We start from the raw sequence: 20057 nt of genomic DNA, 5'->3' as shown, positions 1-20057 counted from the left end.
ACAATAGTACACAAGTATAAACACCATGGGACCACGCAGCCGTCATTCCGCTCAGGAAGGAGACGCGTTCTGTCTCCTAGAGATTAATGTACTTTGGTGCGAAAAGTGCAAATAAGTCCCAGAGCAACAGCAAAGGACCTTGTGAAGATGCTGGAGGAAACAGGTACAAAAGTATCTATATCCACAGTAAAACGAGTCCTATATCGACATAACCTGAAAGGCCGCTCAACAAGGAAGAAGCCACTGCTCCAGAACTGCCATAAAAAAAGCCAGGCTATGGTTTGCAACTGCATATGGGGACAAAGATCGTACTTTTTGGAGAAATGTCCTCTGGTCTGATGAAACAAAAATAGAACTGTTTGGCCTTAATGACCATCGTTATGTTTGGAGGAAAAAGGGGGATGCTTGCAAGCCGAAGAACACCATCCCAACCGTGAAGCACGGGCATGGCAGCATGATTTTGTGGGGGTGCTTTGCTGCTTACTTACGTCTTGCTCACGTTGAGAGAGAGGTTATTGTCCTGGCACCACACTGCCAGGTCTCTGACCTCCTCCCTATAGGCTGTCTCATCATTGTCGATGATCAGGCCTAGGGAAATAAGCACGCACCCCTGGGGAGCTCCAGTGTTGAGGATCAGCGTGGCAGATGTGTTGCTACCTACCCTCACCACCTGGGGGCGGCCCGTCAGGAAGTCAAGGATCCAGTTGCAGAGGGAGGTGTTTAGTCCCAGGGTCCTTATCTTAGTGATGAGCTTTGTGGGCACTATGGTGTTGAACGCTGAGCTGTAGTCAATGAACAGCATTCTCACATAGGTGTTCCTTTTGTCCAGTGTGGAGTGCGATTGAGATTGCGTCATCTGTGGATCTGTTGGGGAGGAATGCTAATTGGAGTGGGTTTAGGGTTTCTGGTATTATGGTGTTGTGAGCCATGACCACAGCCTTTCAAAGCACTTCATGGTTATCGACGAGAGTGCTACAGGCGGTAATCATTTAGGAAGTTTACCTTCGCTATCTTGGGCACAGGGACAATGGTGGTCTGTTTGAAACATGTAGGTATTACAGACTCGGCCAGGGAGAGGTTGAAAATGTCAGTGAAGACTCTTGGCAACTAGTCCGCGCATGCTTTGAGTACACGTCCTGGTAATCTGTCTGGCCCCGCGGCTTTGTGAATGTTGACGTGTTAAAAGGTCTTGTTCATATCGGCTATGGAGAGCGTGATCACACAGTCGTCCGGAACAGCTGGTGCTCTCATACATGCTTCAGTGTTTCTCGCCTCAAAGCGAGCATAAAAGGCATTTAGCTCGTCTGGTAGGCTCTCGTCACTGGGCAGCTCGCGGCTGGGTTTCATTTTGTAGTCCGTAATAGTTTTCAAGCCGTGCCACATCTGACGAGTTTCAGAGCCGGTGTAGTGGAATTCAATCTTAATCCTGTATTGATGCCTGTTTGATGGTTCGCCTGAGGGCATAGCGGGATTTCTTGTAAGCGTCCGGAATAGTGTCCAGCTCCTTTAATGCTGTAGCTCTAGCCTTTAGCTCGGTGCGGATGTTGCTTGTAATTCATGGCTTCTGGTTGGGAAATGTACATATGGTCACTGTGGAGATGACATCATCGATGCACTTATTGATGAAGCCGGTGTTGACTGAGGTGGTATACTCCTCAATGCCTTTGGATGAATCCCGGAACATATTCCATGTCTGTGCTAGCAAAACAGTTCTGAAGTGTAGTATCCGCGTCATCTGACCACTTCTGTATTGAGCGAGTCACTTGTACTTCCTGCTTTAGTTTTTGCTTGTAAGCAGTAAACAGGTTGAATTGGGTTGAGGTCAGGTGATTTTGAAGGCCAGGGCATCTGATGCAGCACTCCATCACTCTCCTTCTCGGTTAAATAGCCCTTACACAGCCTCTGTGTCCTCAGCCTATGTGTCTCAAATTTGGACTCATCAAACCAAAGGACAGATTCCCACAGGTCTAATGTCCATTGCTCGTGTTTCTTGGCTCAAGTAAGTCTATTCTTCTTATTGGTGCCCCTTAGTAGTGGTTTCTTTGCAGCAATTTGACCATGATGGCCTGATTCACGCAGTCTCCTCTGAACAGTTGATGTTGAGATGTGTCTGTTACTTAAACTCTGCGAAGCATTTATTTTGGCTGCAATTTCTGAGGCTGGTAACTCTAATGAACTTATCCTCTGCAGCAGAGGCAACTCTGGGTCTTCCCTGTGGCGGCCCTCGTGAGAGCCATTTTCATCATAACGCTTGATGGTTTTTGCGACTGAAACGTTCAAAGTTCTTACAATTTTCCGCATTGACTGACCTTCATGTCTTAAAGTAATGATAGACTGTCGATTCTCTTTGCTTATTTTAGCTGTTTTGCCATAATATGGACTTTTGCCAAATAGGGCTGTCTTCTGTATACCACACCGACCTTGTTACAACACAACTGATTGAATCAAATGCATTAATAAGGAAAGAAATTCCACAAATTAACATTAAACAAGTCACACCTGTTAATTGAAATGCATTCCAGGTGACTACCTCATGAAGCTGGTTGAGGTGAATGGAGGATGTCCACATGTGTAGTTCCCACCGTGAAGCATGGAGGAGGAGGTGTGATAGTGTGGGGGTGTTCTGCTGGTAGCACTGTATGTGATTTGTTTAGAATTCAAGGCACACTTAACCAGCTGTGTAAGGGCTATTTGACCAAGAAGGAGAGTGATGGAGTGCTGCATCAGATGACCTGGCCTCCACAATCACCCGACCTCAATCCAATTAAGATGGTTTGGGATGAGTTGGACCGCAGAGTGAAGGAAAAGCAACCAACAGTTGCTAAGCTTATGTGGGATCTCCTTCAAGACTGTTGGAAAAGCATTCCAAGTGAATCTGGTTGAGAGAATGCCAAGAGTGTACAAAGCAAGGCAAAGGGAGGCTACGATGAAGAATCTCAAATATAAAATATATTTTTGAATTGTTTAACACTTTTTTGGTTACTATATGTATCCATCTGTGCTATTTCATAGTTTTGATGTTGTCACTATTATTATACAATGTAGAAAATAGTCAACTTTTGACTGGTACTGTATATCAAAACAGTTATGACGGTTATTTTATTTTCATGATGCTTTTCATCCGTAATAGTTGGTTACACGATTATACAGTAGTTGTGTCAGACTTAACTAGATGCACTGAGGACTGGGATGAGTTTATATGGAGCTATTAAGATTTTCCATCTTACAAGATATTCTGGTGAACTAATCAACATGACTAGTGTACAGTAATTTACCTAAGCAGTATACAGTCATTGTTCGTGAGCTGCAGTATGGAGAACCTTGTATATTCCATGAAACTGAAAGGAATACAAAAAAGCTATCTGAATGAGTCCAGTAGCCCCCATCATGACCATCCCTAACCCCCTCCTCTCCCCTCCCTCCCTCCCACCCTCCCTCCACATAGAGTCCTTAGAACCCACCTACCAGCAGCTGCAGAAGATGAAGCTGGACAAGAGTCCATTCGTGGTGGTGTCAGTGATTGGTCAGGAGCTGCTCACGGCGGCCCACCACACCGCATCCGTGGTGGTCCTGGAGGCCGCGTTAAAGATCGGTACCTGCAGCCTCAAGCTGCGTGGCTCCGTCTTCTCAGCCCTCAGCAGCGCCCACTGGTCCCTGGGCAATGCAGAGAAGAGCACCGGATACATGCAGCAAGACCTGGAGGTTTCCAAGACACTAGGTGAGACCACAGGGGTGCATGTTTGTGTGTGTGTTTTTGTCTGTTTATTTATGTTCGTATCTGTGTGTATTGGTGTGTCTCTATCTGGTCCTGAGTTACTGTGTGTGTAAGGCAGCCCAGATTGTCTGACTCTCCTGACTCCACACAGTTTGACACACAAGTGGGCAGTGTATAGCAGAGCAGCAGGAGATAAGGGTCTGGATGGAGCAGAGCGCTGTGGTTTTTAGAGAGCCTGGCTCTATGGCTCTGTATGGGGGGGCCTGTCTATCAGGCAGATGTAATAAGGCCTCCCCTTCTCCACCTCTCACCCCACTAGGGCCTAGCAGGTCTACTTCTACTGTGGAGCTCTGTCTGTACAGCAGCTTAGAACACCCAGTACTCCATTTAAGGACCTAATGGGATGTCAGTGTCAAGGAGTTCCAACGTATCACTGCATCACTGCTCTAAGATGGTGGAGGACCATGACTGCCCTGTAAATCTACACTGAATTACAGCACATTTAGTAGTGATTTTCCTGTTGTACTGTATATAACCTGAGTGATAAACAAACAAGTATACAGATGCTTACAAAGTATTGATTATGTTCTCAGATGATTTTATATAGAGAACACTGTCCTTTGTCCTAAACTGTCCTGGAGTGACATGTCCTTTCTCCTCCCTTTCCTCCTCTGCTCCAGGTGACCAAACAGGTGAATGCCGTGCCCATGGCAACCTGGGCTCAGCATTCTTCTCCAAGGGGAATTACCGTGAGGCCCTGACCAACCACCGCCACCAGCTGGTCTTGGCTATGAAGCTCAAGGACAGGGAGGTAAGAGACTGAGACACACATGGCCACATCCCACTCATGAGGAGAAGATGTGTCCTCTTATCAGGGGTTCCCAAACTTTTTCACTCAGGCCCCCCCTTCCAGCATTGTCTACTTCTATGGGCACAAGCACTGTTCATGACACAAATTGTTCACACCCCTCTTGTTGGGGGAGAGAACATTTACAGATTTAAAGCTCATTTCCTGCAGTTCTACACATTTTGTCATGGGTTGCAGAGAACATTTAGCAGTTTAAAGCACATTTTCTTGCAATTCTATACATTTTGCCATGTCTAATGTGTATTCATGTGATATTTGTGTGACTCGAACTTTACAAAAACATCTATGGGATAAAAAAAACTATGTTTTGATCTGGACATTTCTGATGTTCTAAATAGCTCTCTGAGGTATGCAATGACTGACAGTACAAGAGGACAACTGATTATGCACTACCCACTTTCGAAATGGCATCTTTTGCATTCTACTAGTATCTGTAACAGGTTGCTTGTTCAAATCCCTGAGCTGACAAGGTAAAAACCTGTCATTTTCCTAGTTAAATAAAGTTAAAATGTAAGAGAAATCTCTCACATAGTTTTAGGTTATCTTCTGCTATAGGAGGGGCTGAGGTCATATCGGGGATAGATGGCTAGTGATTTTTTTTCTGTTTCTGTTAGTGGTTGTCATAGTGATGTGTCCAGCATCTTCTCCTCTGTCTTGGTCGTTCAGAGGGTGACTGAAGGGTAAGACTGAAGAGCAGGAAGGCTCTACTGCTGGTTCTCCTGTCAGAGAGAGAGAGGGATGAGAAGTGGGCTAGGAGAACAATTGAAGGTGACAAGGCGAGGGATAGAGAGGTGGAGAGACCAATGGGAGGGCCATTAGTAACAGCTGGTGCTCCTCGTTATCAATGCAAAACGTTTATGCAGATATTATAGAGATATTTATCCTGTACATGATTCAGGTGTCCTGTACATGATTCAGCTTTGGCAACATATGTTGCTTTAGGAATGCCATTTAGACTGATTAAGCTGTTTGGATATGAAATAGAGGGGGAAAGAAAACAAAGGACATGGGGAGAGTGAGAGCTTGGGAGAGAGAGGGAGAGACAGAGAGAGAGAGACAGTGAGAAAAAGGGCTAGTTTCTCTCTCTCCCTCCCCTCTCTCTCTCTCTCTCTCTCTCTCTCTCTCTCTCTCTCTCTCTCTCTCTCTCTCTCTCTCTCTCTCTCTCTCTCTCTCTCTCTCTCTCTCTCTCTCTCTCTCTCTCTCTCTCTCTCTCTCTCTCTCTCTCTCTCTCTCTCTCTTCTCTCTCTCTCTCTCTCTCTCTCTCTCTCTCTCTCTCTCTCTCTCTCTCTCTCTCTCTCTCTCTCTCTCTCTCTCTCTCTCTCTCTCTCTCTCTCTCTCTCTCTCTCTCTCTCTCTCTCTCTCTCTCTCTCTCTCTCTCTCTCTCTCTCTCTCTCTCTCTCTCTCTCTCTCTCTTGCCTGACCTCTGTGGTGATTGTGGGGGTGATTGTTCCAGCACAGTTCCGTCACCCAGCCCAGAGAGAAGAATGCCCTTGCTTCCACCATCTCTCCCTCTCCCTGCTTCCCCGTGTCCATCCCCCGTCTCTCCCTGCTTCCCTCGTCTCTCCCTGCATCCCCTGTGTCCATCCCTGCTTCCCCCATCTCTCCCTGCATCCCCCGTGTCCATCCCTGCATCCCCTGTGTCCATCCCTGCTTCCCCTGTGTCCATCCCTGCTTCCCCTCATCTCTCCCTGCTTTCCCCCCTGTTGCTCCATGCTTCCCCCATCCCACTGCTCCCCTCATCTCTTATCCTCCCCTCCAGCACCTCCCCAGCCGCTTCAACTGTTTGTTTTTGCAGATATCAGAGGACGTTTATATAGTCCAGACATAACCACACAATGAGAAACAAAGCTACAGCTAACTGCCAAAGGCCCCTCATATCTCTCACACAAATACCTCCACATAGATAGGCAAAAGACCACAGCCATCAGTGGAAGGCCTAGACCTACGTACAGTATGTCATGCACACAGGTTTAGTTACAGTAGTGTTAGGGTGAGCTGTATTTGAGTGTGCTTGTGGATAAGGTAAGGAGTGTGGGGGTCTGTGTTTAATTTGGGGGTCTCAATACCCAGTTCACATTAAAACTGACCATCCTACCGATCCTTGACTTCGGCGATGTCATTTACAAAATAGCCTCCGACACTCTACTCAGCAAATTGGTTGCAGTCTATCACAGTGCCATCAGTTTTGTCACCAAAGCCCCATATACCACCCACCACTGCGACCTGTATGCCCTCATTGGCTGGCCCTCGCTTCATATTCGTCGCCAAACCCACTGGCTCCAGGTCATCTACAAGTTTTTGCTAGATAAAGCCCCCCTTATCTCAGCTCACGGGTCACCATAGCAGCACCCAGCATGTATATTTCACTGGTCACCCCCAAAGCCAATTCCTCCTTTGGCTGCCTTTCCTTACAGTTCTCTGCTGCCAATGACTGGAACGAATTGCAAAAATCACTGAAGCTAGAGACTCATATCTCCCTCACTAACTTTAAGCACCAGCTGTCAGGGCAGCTCACAGATCACTGCACCTGTACATAGCCCATCTGTAAATAGCACATCCAACTACCTCATCCCCATACTGTTTTTTTTGTTGCTCCTTTGCACCCCATTATCTCTACTTGCACATTCATCTTCTGCACATCTATCACTCCAGTGTGTAATTGCTAAAGTGTAATTATTTCGCCACTATGGCCTATTTATTGCCTTACCTCCCTTATCTTACCTCATTTGCACACACTGTATATAGACTTGTTTCTGTTGTGATATTGACTGTATGTTTGTTTAAGCCATGTGTAACTCTGTTTTGTGTCGAACTGCTTTGCTTTATCTTGGCCAGATCGCAGTTGTAAATGAGAACTTGTTCTCAACTAGCCTACCTGGTTAAATAAAAAATAAAAAAACACATTAGGCACTGGCAGTAATTGGCTGACCAGATGGTAGCTTTTAATGAGTGTGTGCGTGTTTGTGAATGTGTGTGTGTTTCCGTGTCCCTACAACCCTGCCTTCTCAGTCAGACAGTAAGGATTACTATGAAAGCCTCCACCCTTCCTAATCATATCTAGATCCTCCTACTAACACCAAGCTGCCACCTGACTGGCTGTTAAGGACACCTCACATCCCTCTACCCCCCCCCCCCTTTGGTTTAGCACACAGCCCGTACACCTTACATGTTGAATAATACTGACCCATTCTTATACAATACTCTCTCATTCACTTCTTCTGAGAGGGAACATCCCCTCACCTTCCCACCACACACTGACAGTACTTTTAGAAGTGGGCCAGTACAAGTTATGTGAGCTGTGTCTGAGGTGTTATGTAAAGACTATTCCAGGGCCTTGACTAGGTCATCCCATGCTGCTAATGGCTGCTGCCTCCTACAGGTCCCCTAATCAGTCACATGTGTGTCACACCACCTGGCCTCCCTCAGAGAGCAGAGCAGAACACTGGGGGCTATAACGGAGGGAACGGATCCCTCATTACTGTAGCTAGCCCAGCTAGTGTTTTGCTTTCTGATGTCAAAGTATTATCTGGCCTTAGAGGAGGTGAGGTCACTTCCTAGAGGCCAGGCCAACCTGGACACAGGATGTTGTGCTGCTGCTCACTGAAGTTCCAGTAGAGACCGTAAAGAGTGTGAAGGAGAGAGAGTAAGGGGCGCTCCCACCAGTGGCTGTCGGTGCCGTTGAAGATTAGAGAGGACAACTTTTTTTATGAGCATGGTCTTACTTCAGTTACAGCTTATGTAACCCACCGCCTGGATTTGGTCCTATGTAGCAACATTTGAAATTGTGTTTTTTACATTTGATACAAATAGAGACTAAGAGCTAGAAAAAGAACTCCAGGTAAAAATAGATTTGATCTGTTCCTTGACCTACAGTTGAAGTTGGAAGTTTACATACACTTAGGATGGAGTCATTACAACTCGTTTTTCAACCACTCCACACATTACTTGTTAACAAACTATAGTTTTGGCAAATCGTTTAGGACATCTACTTTGTGCATGACTCAAGTAATTTTTCCAACAATTTCACTTATAATCCACTGTGTCACAATTCCAGTGGGTCAGAAGTTTACATACACTAAGTTGACTGTGCCTTTAACTTCTTACGGCTGAAATCCCGCTAACGAGATCGATATGACAACAGCCAGTGAAAGTGCAGGGCGCCAAATTCAAACAACAGAAATCTCAAAATTAAAATTCCTCAAACATACAAGTATTTTACACCATTTTAAAGATAAACTTGTTGTTATTCCCACTACAGTGTCCGATTTGAAAAATGCTTTACGACGAAAGCACACCAAATGATTATGTTAGGTTAGTACCTAGTCACAGAAAAACACAGCTGTTTTTCCAGCCAAAGAGAGGTGTCACAAAAAGCAGAAATAGAGATCAAAATAATCACTAACCTTTGATGATCTTCATCAAATGACACTCATAGGACTTCATGTTACTCAATACATGTATGTTTTGTTTGATAAAGTTCATATTTATATAAAACAATCTCAGTATACATTGGCGCGTTACGTTCACTAGTTCCAAAAACATACGTTGATATTGTAGAGAGCCACATCATTTTACAGAAATACTCATTATAAATGTCGATGAAAATACAATTGTTAGACATGGAAATATAGATATACCTTTCCTTAACCTCTTCAACCTATGGGGGCGCTATGTCATTATTGGATTTTAAAAACGTGCCCGTTTTAAGCGCAATATTTTGTCACGAAAAGATGCTCGACCATGCATATAATTGGCAGCTTTGGAAAGAAAACACGTTTTCAAAACTGCAAAGATATTATCTGTGAATGCCCCAGAAATGATGCTACAGGCGAAACCAAGATGTAACCTCAAACAGGGAATGAGCTGAATTTTTGAAGCTCTATTTTACTATCGTCTCCTTATATGGCTGTGAATGTGCTGTGAACGAGCTTATGCTCTCTGCCGTTCGTCCAAGATGTCTGCAGCATTGTGACGTATTTGTAGGCATATCATTGGAAGATTGGCCATAAGAGACTACATTTGCCAGGTGTCCGCCTGGTGTCCTTTGTCTAAATTGGTGCGCAATTGTCAGTGGCACTCATTTTACCATGCGATACAGAAGGAGAAGCACACTTCCAGGAACGATACATCATTGAAGAGATATGTAGAAAAACACCTTGAGGATTGATTCTAAACAACGTTTGCCATGTTTCAGTCGATATTATGGAGTTATTTTTGAAAAAAGTTCAGCGTTTTTATAACTGAATTTTCATTTTTTTTTGGTAGCCAAACATGACGCAGAAAACGGACCGATTTCTCCTGCACAAATAATCTTTCAGGAAAACTGAACATTTGCTATCTAACTGAGAGTCTCCTCATTGAAAACATCCGAAGGTAAATTATTTATTGAATGTTTTTGCTGGTTTTTGTGAAAATGTTGCCTGGTGATGCTAACTCTAAATGCTAATGCTAAATGCTAGTTTTGCTATGGTAGAGAAGCATATTTTTGAAAATCTGAGATTACAGTGTTGTTAACAAAAGGCTAAGCATGAGAGCTAGCATATTGATTTCATTTCATTTGCGATTTTCATGAATAGTTAACTTTGCGTTATGGTAATGGGCTTGAGGCTGTAGTCATGATCCCAGATCCGGGTTGGCTCGACGCAAGAAGTTAAGGAAAGGCTGTGTCAGATTTTTAAAAAACTTCTCAAAAACACGCTCCATGTTGGAGTCAACAGAAATCAGAAATAACATTATAAATATTCCCTTACCTTTGATGACCTTCATCAGAATGCACTCCCAGGAATCCTAGTTCCACAATAAATGTTGGATTTGTTCGATAATGTCCATTATTTATGTCTAAGTAGCTACTTTTGCTAGGGCGTTTAGTACACAAATCCAAACGCTCGTTCAGGTCCAGCAGCACGTCGGACGAAAACTTCAAAAAGTTATATTACAGGTCGTAGAAACATTTCAAACGAAGTATGGAATCAATCTTTAGGATGTTTTCATCATAAATCTTCAATAACGTTCCAACCGGAGAATTCCATTGTCTGTAGAACGCAGGTCGCTATCATGTGAAATGTGCATGACCAGGACCTGGCTCTCTGCCAGACTACTGACTCAAAGAATTCTCATCCGGCCCCACATCACAGTAGAAACCTCATTCAAGTTTCTAAAGACTGTTGACATCGAGTGGAAGCCTTAGGAAATGCAACATAACCAATACCCCACTGTGTATTCAATAGGGACTGGGTTGAAAATTTACCAACCTCAGATTTCCCACTTCCTGTTTGGATTTCTTCTCAGGTTTTTGCTATATGCCATATGAGTTATGTTATACTCAGACATCATTCAAACAGTTTTAGAAACTTCAGAGTGTTTTCTATCCAATACTACTAATAATATGCATATATAAGCAACTGGGACTGAGGAGCAGGCCGTTTACTCTGGGCACCTCTCGGCAACTTTTATCCAAGCTACTCAATACTGCCCCTGCAGCCATAAGAAGTTAATGCAACCGCTGTGTCAGATTTCAATTTTTTTTTTACAGAAAAAAAACACCATGCAATAATCTGAGTACGGCGCTTAGACACAAAAACAAGCCATACAGATACCCACCATGTTGTGGAGTCAACAGAAGTCAGAAATAGCATTATAAATATTCACTTACCTTTGATGATCTTCATCATAATGCACTCCCAGGAATCCTACTTCCACAATAAATGTTTGTTTTGTTCGATAAATCCATCATTTATGTCCAAATTCCTCCTTTTTGTTTGAGCGTGTAGTTCACAAATCCAAAATCACGACTCGCAGTCCAGACGAAAAGTCAAAACGTTCCGTTACAGTTTGTAGAAACATGTCAAATGATGTATAGAATCAATCTATATGATGTTTTTATCATAAATCTTCAATAATGTTTCAACTGGAGAATTCCTTTGTCTTTAGAAATACAATGGAACGCAGCTAACTCTCACGGGTGCGTGCCTGACTGAGCTCAAGGCACTCTGCCAGACCTCTGGTTGAAACTGCTCTCATTCTCTCCTTCTTCACAGTAGAAGCCTAAAACAAGGTTCTAAAGACCGTTGCCATCTAGTGGAAGCCTTAGGGAGTGCAATCGGACCAAATTTACACTGTATCTTGGATAGGCAAAGACTTGAAAAACTACAAACCTCAGATTTCCCACTTCCTGGTTGGATTTTTTTCTCAGGTTTTTGCCTGCCATATGAGTTCTGTTATACTCACAGACATCAATCAAACAGTTTTAGAAATTTCAGAGTGTTTTCTATCCAGATCCACTAATAATATGCAACTGGGACTGAGTACAGGCAGTTTACTCTGGGCACGCTTTTCATCCAAACGTGGTTGCTACAACCTAGCCTACAAATGAAAGTTTATAATGTAGGTGCACAGGTAAATTGGAAAAATCAAGGTGACAGACAGTGACAAATTCAATACCGCCTTGCACACTCTTGCCTGCTTCCAGTTCATGCTGCAAGATCTCTGGTGGGTTGGAGGACATCCTCTGGAAGTCTTCCTAATTGCTGTGTAAGCATATGGAAGGGGGTGAGAACCATGAGCCTCCTTAGCTTTGTATTGAAGTCAATAACTGTCCTCCGGTTACACCATGGTGCTACCCCAGAGAGTGCTATTGAGGCTACTGTAGATCTACATTGTAAAACAGTGTGTTTAGATCTGTTATTTGGTGACATTAATATATTTTGTATACTTTTATCTAAAAAGGATCACTTTCACTATTGTTTCACTGTTTTAATTGTCATGAAATTCACTGAGTAGGATGGTCCTCCCCTTCCTCCCCTGAGGAACCTCCACTGGCTCACACATACAGTACATAAACCTCCATCTTAGCACTTTATTAGTAATTATGCCCTTTACCTCAATGCAGGTAGCAATTCCCAAGAATAGGTGGTGTTCTCACACACACATTATACCGCTCGTCTATCCATGTGTTACTCCAGTGTAACTACTACTAGCCTTTCACCCAGTGCAGTACAGTGCAGTACAGTGCAGTGCAGAGTGGCCTGGCTGTGTCCTGTGATGGAGCAGCAGAGAGAGACAGAAGACAGATCTTACTACAACATTAATATAGTAGCACTACTATTGGCCTATCCCCCAGCGCAGTGCAGTGCAAAGTTGCCTGGCTGTGTCCTGTGATGGAGGAGCAGAGAGAGACAGAAGACAGAGATCTTCCTGGGAGCGTTCTCCATTAATCACAGGCAGTAATTGGATCCTGTTTTTATCAGTAGAGGCGCAACGCACGGCCTCTCTTTCATCTCCTAATGCTCTGCCATGCAAGGCCTGGACTCTGCTGCTGCCTGCCAGACTGATGGTCCACCACTCCTCATTTCTACAGTTGGCCTAGTCACTGGCCTTAATCACACATATTGCTTATGACCACTACAGCAGCCATTATGAGTTATTCACTTTCCACTTACTCTAGAGTATGGTCGTGACCAACGTCTCTGTTTTGGATAAATATATTCCGCAAGCCATACAGCTTTTCTATGTTTTCAAATGATTACTGCTCTTAAAGATGGAATATCTTTAAGGGAATGAATGATGGTATAATTGGTTATGTGGATGTACCTTGTGGTTGTGTTAGAGAGGGACACATTCATGGAAGGACAGTGAGAGTGGGATGGGTGGTTTAAAAGGTGAGGGGGAAAGCTGCTGGTGTTATCTATGAGAGGAGAGGGGGAACCTGGGAATGGCTCCTGGAGTGCAGTGTTCTGTCATCCGTGACTCGCTCTGAGCTGCAGTCCAAGCCTGTGAGGTCATACTGTACCACAGAATAAAAAAAAAAAAATGTTTTACTCGCAGACTTTGGAAATATCTTTAGCAGATTTTCAGATATGCTGGACATATAACATAAACACACTCTCCTTTATCCAGCCATATGTGGCCCTGCCAAGTCCTTCCATACAGTAGGTTAATGTGGCCCCACCTGGTCTACTCTGGTTCTTAATAGCAACCATCTGACTGAACAGCTTCATGTCATTCTCCTGATAAACTCTGCTGGTAAAACTAAACTGCCTCTCCTCTCCTGTGTTTGCATGTGACGTCCTAGTCTTAAATAGTAGGTTTAGCTTGAGTGAGGTAACCCCTAATTTGGGGTGTGAGTATTTAGGAGAAACTGAGGCAGGCTGGCAATGGTACACTCTGTAATTACGTTACCCTGTGATGTTAAAATGCTATTCTTCTGCTGCTGGCTCCCTCAACCCATTGCAGGCTTGCAATGGAAATCACAAACCCAGCAAAAGAGGTTGGGTAGAGGGGAGAGCATTGGGGTCTAGAGGTCTAACTGCCCCTATACCACAACTCGTCTCCTCCTACCTCTCTGTCTTTGTTTGTCTACTCTGCCGTTTCCCTTGCTTGATCTGCTGAAAGGAATTTCCACTAACTAAACTAGCGTGGGGGGCCTGGTGGGTGTTCCTGGGGTCAGGGTTAGTCAGGGTTTGTCAGTGCTACAGCCGAGGAGGGGGATCATTAAGGAATCATTAAGGGCCTGGTGCCTCAGCTGCCTTTATGGGGCCCTGCTCTAATAGGAGGATCCCATCCTCCCCTCTCCTCGCTCCCCACACCTCCTCTGCTGATTGAGAAGGAAGATTTGGGATCATTAGGGGGTTCATTTATAGAGTATGAGCTGGCCCAGCTTGGGGAGAAGGGGGAGGAGGGGGATGAGGGGATTGGGGAAAAGGGTGTCAAGCCAAATTAGTGCAAGTACCTTTCTTTCCCCTTGTATCCACAGATGTCATAGAACAGCCCAGACCCACTGCCCCTGTGTATGGGTCTAGCAAGACCACACCAAGTCAAATCAAATTGTATTCATCATATGCTTCGTAAACAACAGGTGTAGACTAACAGTGAAATGCTTACTTACCACCACAGCCATTAGCCTAGCTCCACATAAAGAAGAGTCTTTCCTCGTCTCATTGTGCTAGGCTCAGCCCCTGGTGGTGGTAGTGTAGCAGCCACTCTAACCTGCATGTGGTCCATCTATCCTGGTGTGCTGTAACGACACACAGCCAGCCTGTCTCTCCTTTCCTGAGCCCGGTGAGTCAGAACTGTTCTACACCGACGCACTTAGCCGTGAATCATGGAAAATGTACGGCTGAAAACAGCCAATGGGCCATGACCAGCCAGGAGAGGGAAACAGACGTGTGTGTGTGTGTGTGTGTGTGTGTGTGTGTGTGTGTGTGTGTGTGTGTGTGTGTGTGTGTGTGTGTGTGTGTGTGTGTGTGTGTGTGTGTGTGTGTGTGTGTGTGTGTGTGTGTGTGTGTGTGTGTGTGTGTGTGTGTGTGTGTGTGTGTGTGTGTGTGTGTGTGTTATGTCTATAAGCCTCAGCATCAGACAGTAAGGTATCTCACAATAGCAATCACTAAATGGACTAAAGGAATGTGGTTTGCATGGATTGTGGAGGTGAATGTATGCCAGATTGTCAGGTGATTTGTCCCATTGTCCACAGTGCAGGCAGGTTGGTATGAGCCATCTAGCTTCAGGCTGCTACTGCGAGATTTATTGCTCTTAATTTGATTGTTGCAGCGCACAGCCTTATCTAATTAGCGTGTGTGTGTGTGTGTGTGTGTGTGTGTGTGTGTGTGTGTGTGTGTGTGTGTGTGTGTGTGTGTGTGTGTGTGTGTGTGTGTGTGTGTGTGTGTGTGTGTGTGTGTGTGTGTGTGTGTGTGTGTGTGTGTCATGGCCTGTGGCTGTGTTTTGTGAGTTAGCAGGTTATGGTGTAATGGTGTATTTACTGATTTTGCCCCACCCCCAAGATACTATTGACCCAAAATGTTGTCTTGGGGCAGGTTCCCTGGAAAATACTGTGTGTGTGTGTTTGGTTTTACTATCCTTGTGGGATATTTTTGCCACAAGGAAAAAGGCTATTTTAGATTTAGGGGTTAAGTTTAGGGTTACAATTGGGGTTAGAATTAGGATTAGGGGTTAGGAGTTATGGTTAGGTTTGTGGTTAAGTTTAAGGGTTGGGAGTTAGGAAAATAGGATTTTGAATGGGAATCAGTTGTTCGGTCCACACAAGGATAGGTAAACAAACGTGTATGTGTGTGTGTTGTAAAGTGGATGGTTGGTAAAGGCGTATTTGTGTTTGTGAGTGTGTGCTCTGCATTTGCTGCATTGTAGGTGATACAGCGATGTGTCTCCTAGTGAAGCACTTGGAGTGCTGTCAGAGAGATGAATGAGTGCTGTCATATTGACTACTGCTCTCTGCACTCTGCATCGCCACAGCCTTAACCCTCCATCCTCTCTCCTTCCTCTCTTCTCCTCTTCTCTCCTCTCTGCCCCATGCTCCATTTCTCCCCTCTCCTTCCCTATTTCCTATTTTTTCTCCACTAGTTCACCCTCCCTTTCTCTTTCCCACTCCCTCCCTCAGCTACCTCACATATCCTTCCGTCTACTTCCCCTGTCTCTCTCTCTCTCTTTTTCCCACCCATTTCTCTCCCCCTTTCACTTCTCTCTCCAGTTGACAGATCCTCAGACCCTCTCTTTACCTTATGATGCCCCCTAGAAAGCATCAGTACATTCCACGACTCTAGGATTCTATACTGTATATGGCCGTGCTGTTTGAATGGGCTGCTACATAGAGCAGCTGAGTCCGAATACTGTAGTAGAGGCTGAGATATTTACTGATCACAGTGTCGATACCGGGGAGTCAAAGGTCGTTGGTTAATGCTAACAACCTTTTTTAAAACATTGCCTGTCCCTAACCACTATCTGGCCTTATGTAGATTGAACTGCTCCTCGCAACTGGGAAGTCGAGTAATTTGTCTTGAATATTACACCTTGTCTGTTTTTCTCTCCCCGGCTACTGCAATCAATGGCAATTCAGAGGGACAGATTAGAGAACAAATAAACAGTGACACGTTCCCGGGAGACTCCCTCCTGCTGACTGGCGGTGTTGTGCTGCGCTCTATGATTATAGATGACAACCCGATACATTCACAGCGTTCATCTGAGGAGGGGTGGGAGGGTTGGTTTAGGCAGGGGGGTGAAACTCAGTCTGTGGGGGTTCTACGGCAGGCCAGCGACTGCAGATATTTTAATCATTAGGAAAATCAAATGTCCAATCATCAATCTTGGCAGAAGAATTTGTGTCACCCGGGAAGGATGGAGGGAGAGAGGGATGAAGAGGGAAAGTGCCAACTCATCTTCCCTTGATAACAGCTGACGATAAGGGATGGAGGCCCATTAAAGACGTCAGCCAACGGCTACTTCAGATGGGTTTGATTGAAATGAATTGTGTGTCAGTGTGGCCAATTGAAACCTGCTCTCCCATGTGTTGCTTATGTTCTCAGTGTAGTTTTTACAGTCTGCCAGACTTTCTGGGCCCAGTTTAATAATTGGAGTGTATTATAGTATGTATGCCAGGGACTTGTAGGGGTGCCACTTCACTGTGACCCAATTAAACAAGTCCTGAGAGGTTTCTAATCTCCTAGCTCTGTACCTCGGTGCGTAATTGGTCATGCTCTCCAATGATTATCAGTTTGATTTTGTGACACTGCCTGATCCCCCTTGGTGTCTTCGCCTCTTCAGCGCTATCTAAAACGAATAGGGTGATGGCGCTGTGTCCATAACTTAATGATGAAACACGTCTATGTGGTTTTGCTGGTCAGCTACAGTGCAACAGGATTTCAGGGCTTTCAAAGGTATCTACAGCGGAGTGCAGGGTGATAGAAGACCTCCCACCCTAAGGTATAGCTGACGTGAGAACGTGGTTGGTTTCTCCAGCTTGCTCATTCATTCCCCTCCTCCTCGCCTCCCTTCGGCATACATCCAGCCATCTTCCAAGCTGGCCAGAGAGCCATTTAGAGCCCTGGAACTGCATCCTTTCTCTCCAGGCCGATCGATAGTGGAGCTGTCAGCAAGACGAATGGAGGCTTTAGGAAGTCAATTTTAATGAAGGAAGAAAGTAGAAGAGGGGAGTATGGGAGGGGGAGAAGACAGGGAACAGGAGAGGGAGAGACGGGAGGGAGGTATAAAGGGAGAGAGGGAGGAAGAAGAAGAGAGGAGTATGGGAGGGGGAGAAGACAGGGAACAGGAGAGGGAGAGACGGGAGAAAGGTATAAAGGGAGAGAGGGAGGAAGAAGAAGAGCATACGGGTGTGTGTGTGTGTGTGTGTGTGTGTGTGTGTGTGTGTGTGTGTGTGTGTGTGTGTGTGTGTGTGTGTGTGTGTGTGTGTGTGTGTGTGTGTGTGTGTGTGTGTGTGTGTGTGTGTGTGTGTGTGTGTGTGTGTGTGTGTGTGTGTGTGTGTGTGTGTGTGTGTGTGTGTATATACTGTGTGAGTATGTGTGCAGAGATGTGTGTGTACTTTGTGTATTGCTGTCTCAAGGGAGAGGGCTAGGGTCAGCTGGTGTAAGAACTATTTATAGCCCAGCAGTGTGAAATGGCTCCTTGAATACACACTAACACAGAAACTCATATTACTGGACTGGGGAGATTTGATTTGACGTGCGAAACAAGACTACATCTATTAACTTGGCTAATGAGTCATGTCACCAGGTCTGTTCCCACAAGATGTTTTGACAAGGGACACCTGGGTTATACTCAACAGATACTATCGAACATATTCCCACCACCTGTCAGTTTGGAGTATTGGCATATTCAGTGTGTCCTGTGGAGTAGTAGAGTTGTATGTGTTCTTGTTAGGCTAGACCCTGTAGCTTCCGTCGATTCAGCCTGAAATCTGAAAGCTGCATGCTAATTGGTGATTAGGAGCAAGGTTCAGAGGTCAGGGACAGCCAATGCAGAAAATAAATGATGTCCTCTGGGCACGGCTCTATTCTAGCCCTGATTTTACACATTGGAACAATTACTAGCCTTGATTATCACCGTGTCTGTGTTTAAATGGTTATTGATTCTGGACGTAGCCAAAGAATGGTTCCAACCCTGCAACAACCAGGGTCTCCCCTTTAGAGCCAGTCACTATAGTGATGCATAAAGGCACTCCAATGGCTTTGAAATGACCTGGCTGGGCCAGTGATAAGGTTCATGTGTTAGAGAAACACACAGCACGGTGGACAGAGTCCAGATTGCAGTACAGCAGACAAAGGAGTGCATTTCTCTTCTCACTGTTGATATGTGTGCACTTCCTTCTCTGCTCCCACTTCCTCTCTGAAACGAGATACAGTATAGGCCAGGGGTATTCAACTCTTACCCAATGAGGTCAGGAGCCTGCTGGTTTTCTGTTCTACCTGATCATTAATTGCACACACCTGGTGTCCCAGGTCTAAATCAGTCTCTGATTAGAGGAGCACAATGGGAAAATACAGTGGAACTGGCTTCAAGTTCCAGAGTTGAGTTTGAGGGGTATAGGCTAATGACTATCCATCCTATCCACCCCTTCTCTCTCTCTCTCTCTCTCTCTCTCTGTCTCTCTATACTTCTTCAACAGCCAAGTCAAGGTTTTCACCAAACGCAGTGCTCTGTTGCTCTCCTCCTCTTTCTGTTAGCATGTGATGAGTTTCTCTTCGGAGAGATAGTGGAATTCAGAAGGTTTGGTGGAGGTGAATTGTGTATGTGAGATGGGTCCTGTGTGAAACACTCTCCGGTAGTATGAGGAATCCGCTGGGCTTCCAGAAAGTGAGGTCAGAGCAGCTCGGAGCGTTTGATGTGTGCATTATATATAGCTGCTGCACACTGAGGGACTGGGGAGAATGCATTTTTGCAGGGTGAGAAAATGGTCTTGCGCAAGGCTCCCTGACATAATAACCATAGAGGGGAATTACTGTTCTCCGGTTTGCCTATAGCAGCCCTCACTCTATACACACCATCTCCTTCAACTCTCTCTCTCTGTTTCTTTTTTCTCTCTCTCTGTCTCGCTTTCAGTCTCTTCAGCTTTTGTCCCCAGCTACAGCAGTGTCAGCATTCCTGGCTCTGTGGCATGGTATTTAAACCAAACCTCCCTCTCTCTCTCACTCTTGGATGTCTGTGTGTGTAGGTGGAATGTGTCTGTGTGGAAAATGCTAACAGAATGCAGTAAAATGAAGAGAAAATATGAGGCCCCCAGTGAGTGAAATGAAAATATTCCATCTTGTGTGGGGATGGGAAGCCTACAGGAATGGCTTCTGCTCTGTCTTGCACACAACAATCTGATCACTTACAAACACACACTCTATTACAAGTATCATTTACACACACACTTCCATTCACACACAGACACACACACACAATACACACACTCATTGACCGGGGACTCCTTAGATTTCTGTTTTGTGCTTGTAGCAGTAATGTCCACCGTACTGATGATGCCACTGATATGGCTCTGGTATCATAAATCAAAGTCACCATGAGAGTGAGCTGCACGTTTGTGTGTGTGTGTGTGCACACTTAGCAAGAAGCTTTTTGTTTATAGAACCTGTTTTCACAGTGTGTGTGTGTGTGTGTGTGTGTGTGTGTGTGTGTGTGTGTGTGTGTGTGTGTGTGTGTGTGTGTGTGTGTGTGTGTGTGTGTGTGTGTGTG

At 45.0% G+C, this 20057-nt stretch overlaps 1 protein-coding gene across 3 annotated transcripts in view; it reads left to right on the top strand.

The window, feature by feature from the left end:
- Nucleotides 1-20057, top strand: part of LOC124036315 (tetratricopeptide repeat protein 28-like) — a 373393-nt gene that overhangs the window by 268896 nt on the left and 84440 nt on the right. For all 3 annotated transcript variants that reach the window (XM_046350742.1, XM_046350741.1, XM_046350743.1), the window contains 2 exons: nucleotides 3446-3718; nucleotides 4396-4526. In XM_046350742.1, coding sequence (XP_046206698.1) covers nucleotides 3446-3718; nucleotides 4396-4526 — 404 coding nt within the window. The remainder of the gene's footprint in view (nucleotides 1-3445; nucleotides 3719-4395; nucleotides 4527-20057) is intronic.

The sequence above is a fragment of the Oncorhynchus gorbuscha genome, linkage group LG05 (genome assembly GCF_021184085.1).
Source record: "Oncorhynchus gorbuscha isolate QuinsamMale2020 ecotype Even-year linkage group LG05, OgorEven_v1.0, whole genome shotgun sequence".
In the NCBI taxonomy this organism is placed as follows: Eukaryota; Metazoa; Chordata; class Actinopteri; order Salmoniformes; family Salmonidae; genus Oncorhynchus; species Oncorhynchus gorbuscha.
This window is presented reverse-complemented; position numbering and strand designations above follow the sequence as displayed.